General features: G+C 38.9%; 1 protein-coding gene across 1 annotated transcript; it reads right to left on the bottom strand.

Moving 5' to 3' along the window:
- Positions 1–3,670: 3,670 nt before the first annotated feature.
- On the bottom strand, positions 3,671–4,738 carry LOC146466529 (QRFP-like peptide receptor). The gene has a single exon (XM_085127092.1). The coding sequence runs from the start codon at positions 4,736–4,738 to the stop codon at positions 3,671–3,673; it is 1,068 nt and encodes a 355-aa protein (XP_084983218.1).
- Between the last annotated feature and the right edge of the window lie 1,262 nt (positions 4,739–6,000).

The following is a 6,000-nucleotide window of genomic DNA, read 5'->3' as shown; positions in this document are numbered from 1 at the left end:
CTAAGCTGTGAAGTTAAAGGAATCAGGAAGCATGGTTCTAAAATAAGAACTCAACCTTGTGGCCCAGTTAGTTAATATACTGCTTAGAATAAATCTTAGTATATTTCTATCCGATTTTTTGCAAAGGTGGTCGGTGAAAATTTGAGCACTTTCCATGAAACCACCGGGAAGGGCATTTTTTTTTACGCCCACTTAGATGGCGGAAACTATAAATCAAACTTACCTACTTTTTTAAGTTAGAAAAAGAGAGTTGATTCCCAATCGGGAACCTTACCTCTTGACTACCGACGAATAGCTACCAGGCTTTGCAATTTTTTTTCTAAATATCCTAACCCCAAATATAAAGGCTAACCGCAAGCTGCCTAAGCTAAATTAGTCTAACCGAAAAGCTATTCAAACTAACTGGAGATCTAATTAGGCTAGCCGGAGTGTTATGTAGGCTAACCGGAGTGCTAGCTTGGCTAACCGGAGTGTTATTTTGTTAGTTATCAGTCTGTCACGGAAAGTAGGATCCGCCATCTTGAAGTCAGTCGTAAAAAAAATTGCCCGGGAAGGTTCAGAATGGCGGGAAAGAGACGGAGAAAAGAGAAAAAAAAATAAAAAAAAGAAAGAAAGAAAGAAATGAGAAGAGAAGTATTCAAAAAGCTGTTTTCGAAGGACAGATGTTATATAAGCCTCGCAGCCAATAGACGCACTTGTTGTTTTGTAACAAAAACCTCTCTCGTTCGTTTTTTATTTTCTGAGACATCATCAACTCAAGTGGACAGGAAACAGGATTTGGATAAACCCCTCGCGCGCACTTTCCACGAAGTATACTATCAGCTCCTGATACAGATTTAACTGAAAAAACGAATTCGTGAATAGTGATCCGCGGATAGTTTTCTGTTCTTTAATTTTTAATGATTTCAACCTACCATTATGCAAGGAATTGGTGTCGGCTATTTCAAGTTGTGCTTTTAACTGCAGATCAATTATTAATTATACATTTTCGTGCATTTGTCATTAATCCTATGCCTAACATCGCACGAAATACACAGAGTTTGCAAGAAAAGCAAAATGAAATCACATATCAAATAATTATGAAAATCATGAAAATGGAAAAGATAAAACTAGTATGCGAAGTAAATAAAAATGGAAAATAAGTCTTGATTTTGATTTGATTTCAACGAAACGAACTGAGTTTAATTGACAATGTAATAACAATAATAATAATACTAAGCTATTTCATCTAGTATTTTTTAATCCATTTTGAGACAGTTGCTTCGCAGAATATACTCATGTTGAGCAATGGTCACAAGGAACTTGCGTCTTTTATATATATATGTTAATTAATTCAGTTACAATATTGTTAAATTTTATCATTATATATAATGTCCAGTATTTAAGACAAGTGGATTTTTTTTTTTGGCAGATTAATTTTCGATATAACCCACAGCCCATGCTAAGAACCTTGTGTGGTTCATATTAATGCACCATCGAGCGTACGGAAGTTTTTTTTACTGCCATCATAATGGCCATAATTTATACAAGATAATTTTTAAAGCATTAAGCTTCTGAGTTTGTGTGTACATTGTCATAACATTTATAACTGTTAACAGCAAGCAACGAACAGTTAACATGATATGGTTGAAGACGAAGTCATTGTATTTTTCGTTTTGTACGACTCATTTTAAAGTTAGTATTTCATCTTTGTACAGAATGTTTCTGGCAAACAATAATGACATCTTTTGTACGAATCACAATCCATGAGAACAGAACCTGTAATACGAAGTATACAGTATAACTTGTAAGTTATTCTTTTCCTCAGACCATTCAGTTCCTAGATTGCAATACTCCTTTTCCTCGTATGAACTTGAATTTGAAACTGTATCAGTTGTTGACAATTCGTTTAAAACCAGATAATTGACAATCTTTGCAAAAATTAACAGTAAATAATCTGAACACAAAGTTAACTGTACATAACGAAAATCCATTCGTTAATTTCGTCACATTTTGGTGATACGTGATCCACCCTCCCCCATCCCCTCCCTTCCCAAGTGGACTTAAATGCTGTGGCAGTTACTCTGGGGCGTAAAAAACAATGGTGGCGGGGGTTACAAAGGTGTTAAGGTTGGTGCCTCCTTTTTCACTGCGCACACGTTCTGCGCATCAATCAACAGGGCCCCATTGAAGATCACGTTCGTGATGTGGGCTTTCTGTATAAAGATTGTTGTTGTTCTTCTTCTTCTTCTTCTTCTTCTTCTTCTTCTTCTTCTTCTTCTTCTTATTCTTCTTCCTCTTCTTCTTCTTCTTCTCCTTATTATTATTATTATTATTATTATTATTATTATTATTATCATCATCATCATCATCATCATCATCATCATCATTATCATCATCGAGTGATCCAAGAGACTAGCATAGTTTTTGATTAGTGGTTTATGACTATGAGTGAAAAGCCGGAAATTGGATATTGAAATCCAAAAAGAAAATTAGGGGTAACCACACGTTATTAAGAAGGCATTATGTGCAAACTTGTGGCTGATCTGGTTTCAGTCGTCGCTAAATAGCAATACTGAAAGAGAAACTAAACTTTATAACTGGTGATCTGGCATGACGTTTCCCGATAATTTCAGCTTTAAATTCTAAATTTCGTGTCAGGATAAAAAAAGCGGGTAGAACAAATTTATGACAAACCAATTCCCCCAAGTAAAGCACAAAGCCTAAGCGTTGAAAGCCAAAAGAAGAGACTCGTACTCGCCGAGGATCAAGCAACAGTTTGTTCCTCAGTTTTCATGGTTAAAACTACATGCGTGACTCGTCATGGTATTGGGCTTAATCACAAACGCTGGCAAACAAAGAGTAATTTATGCATTATAGGTTCGGCACATGAGAGAAGCGGCGTCTGAATCAGCTGCCACTCCAGTGTCGCATAATGCGGTAGACCCTGTTGAACTTAACGATGTTTGCCGCACCAAATTAAAACTGCCGTACCAAACTGATTCAGACGCCGCTCTTTTCAGTGCCGAACTTAATTCATCAATTAGGTTCGGCCCATGAGAGGAGCGGCGTCTGAATCAACTGCCGCCTCAGTGTCGCATAATGGGGCAGACCTTGTTGAAATTAACGGTGTTTGCCGCACCAAATTAAAACTGCCTCACCAAACTGATTCAAATGCCGATCTTTTGCCCAACTTCATCAATTAGGTTCGGCACATGAATGGAGCGGTGTCTGGATCAGGCATGAAATGCCTTCATTATTACGCATTTTAAAGCTTTGTAGAATTATTATTTCTTAATTATCTCTGAAAAATGCGTGGTTACTCACATTGTTTTTTTCGTGGTTTTCAATAGCCCTTGTAAGACCTGCTTTTCCCTCAAAGTCATAAACCGCGAAAAAATACCTCTGTAATAGATGACGTCGTCTTTAAATTGGTTTTTGAGACGTCAGTGTACATCAGATTAAACTTGAAGACAAAATTGAGTAGTGTTGTTAAACACTTTAGCTGTATTAGCCGCATTGAGCACACAGAAAGGCGCCTTTTAAAAGTTTTAACATTTAGATGAGACTGCCAGTGTCAAAGCACTTGTGAAGTTGGTGCAAGTGCGAACTGGTGTCAACAGACAATAAATTTACATTCTAATTACTAAGTCATACAATGTCTCTTTTAGTTTCTCTCAGGTAAGTTCCTTTATTCTCTGTTCATTCCCTGCGTGAGTTCTATATCGTTAGTCACGTTCTCGACATCCGTGGCAGGCTCAATCCTGTTTCCGCCTCTCCTAGCTTTAGCGCAGCAGAATAAAAACATGAAGATCTTTTGGTACCCATGGCGGTAATTCTTGTTGCTCAGACCGTAAATGAATGGATTTAGGCAGCTGTTGACAAACACCAGCAGAGAGAGGATGTGGTGCAGTTCCGAATCCAGCCGCGCCTTTCCTGCCATTGCCAGCGCGTAGTTGATCTGATTTGGCGCGAAACAAATGGTCAGCATCAGGCACGCAACGCCGACCGTCCGCGTCATTTTCCCGCGCATTTTCACCCTGCTCTCCGCTGAGGCGGCGACTGTGGACTTGCTCGCCTTGTATATCATGTGGATAAATAAAATTAGCATGGCGAGGCATGGTAGCACCATTTTAAAGAAGACTTGAACGGTACCCACAATAGCACGGATTGGCTGTTTACCCCAGTAAAGCTGCCATGTGCACTGTCGAGTAAGCAGATTAGAAGAAACGAATTTGGCTTCAAACAGAGAGGTACCACAGAGGAGCAGTGACCATAACCATACAAGGAAAATGTAAATGAGGGTTCGCTTCTTGTTGAAGGTTGAGTTGTACTTGAGCGGTTTGATCACGGCGTACCACCGCTCTGTCGCCAGCGCCAAGCAGATATACACCGAGAAAACCACCAACTGGAAGAGAAACGCACGGCTCCATATGACTCGACAGAAAATCTCGCTTAGGATGTGATTAGTTGGATAAGGGAATGCGTCACCAAGAACAAAAGCTGGGTTTGTGATCAGGATGATGGCGGTCAGCACATCAGCTATGGCGAGGGACAGGATTAACATGTTGTATGATTTCTTTAAGAGCTTCTTGTCTTGGATGAAGACCAGAATGACCAATGTATTTCCGATAATGGCAATGGTGGCTAGGATCGAGTAGGTTGTCTGTGTAAAGGTTGTTAATCCAACTGGTGGATGGCTTGTTGGTGGGAGAGAGAAGATAGTTGTTCCAGCTTCGGACACGTTGAACATATTCATACTTGCTGGAAATAGCAGAAAAAGTAAAAATAAATCTGACTGCATAAGAAACCTAATCTACTGTTAATTGGATAGTGACTCTGCAAGGTTAGCCGCTTTTATCTACAGCTTTGGAGCTTTCGCATTCCGCACTTAATCCGCCGCAAACCTCGATTAAGTCCACATGGGGATTTTATTCCTGTTTTCAGGCCTCTAGAAGGAAAACCTTGTTAGAAACTTAACCGTGGTCAGACGTGAAAAACAAGAAAAGTTCGTTAAAGATAAGTCTCTCTCCCCGATTTTTCCTGAGGGGAGGGGGAGGGAGCGGCTGTACACAGACTAGGTTAATTGTTTTAGAAATGAGGTGAAATTATGCCATTTTTGAGCTAAACTTCAACGCGCTTTCTAAAAACTTTTACCATATAACTAAATGAAAAATAAAACTCATGGGTTGTGTACGTAGCACAATTACGAAAATAATACTTCTGCAAACGTAAGCCGCCAAGGTCTCCTAAACTTTAGTGCGTCTTGTTTTTTGTTTCGTTTTTTTTAAATTTGTGCTTTCTAACCCGGGCTTACTAAATTGGGACCTCCGAACGGAGGACCTATTAAAGAGAGGGGAAATTAATAAAACTTTTACGGTAAGCCTAGCCTGTGCTGGAGGTTATGAGATCAAAGGAATTCCTATTTGTATGCGGTCTATATTAAAGTTTACTCGAGATTGAAGACTCAAGCGGCACGGCAACCAAATTTCGCTTCTACATACCTGCAAATAATGAGCTCTGGCAGCACACCTCAACTACCACTAAGCTTTTCGCTTTTAACAGCCAGGGACAGCGTTTTTGGCAGTATTTCACTTTTTCCTGATCAAAAATAGATTAAAATAGTTTTGTGTTCCGCGAGTGAAACGTGTCTGCTCTAACTCAAGGCCAACTGCCCCTCACAACATATCGTATTCCCTGTTTACAGATAACAAAAAAGTTAACATCTGGTTGGATTGGTATAATCCTCCATTTAATATTTTTATTTAAATAACGTTAATAGAACTTAATCCAGTAGAGAAACTTTTCGCCCTGGTAAAAATCTGTCTCACTTTTTTTTCTGGTAATGGATTTACTCACTGGACCCCATTATCTCTAGAGTGTTTTTTGATCAATTTTCAAAAGAAATATTTTAAGAAATAAGCCTCTATTTATTAGTATACCTTTTTAGGTGCGGACAGGCACTAGAATTGGCCAATAAGGATCAAACAAACATCTTGAATAAAGGTTTTATTATGCCTT

The sequence above is a fragment of the Pavona decussata genome, unplaced genomic scaffold (assembly GCF_977016875.1).
Source record: "Pavona decussata unplaced genomic scaffold, jaPavDecu1.1 SCAFFOLD_143, whole genome shotgun sequence".
NCBI classification, from domain to species: Eukaryota; Metazoa; Cnidaria; class Anthozoa; order Scleractinia; family Agariciidae; genus Pavona; species Pavona decussata.
This window is presented reverse-complemented; position numbering and strand designations above follow the sequence as displayed.

Bases quoted from the DNA above. Each gene is read 5' to 3' on its own strand.
- LOC146466529 (XM_085127092.1), bottom strand. From the start codon at position 4,738: ATGAATATGTTCAACGTGTCCGAAGCTGGAACAACTATCTTCTCTCTC.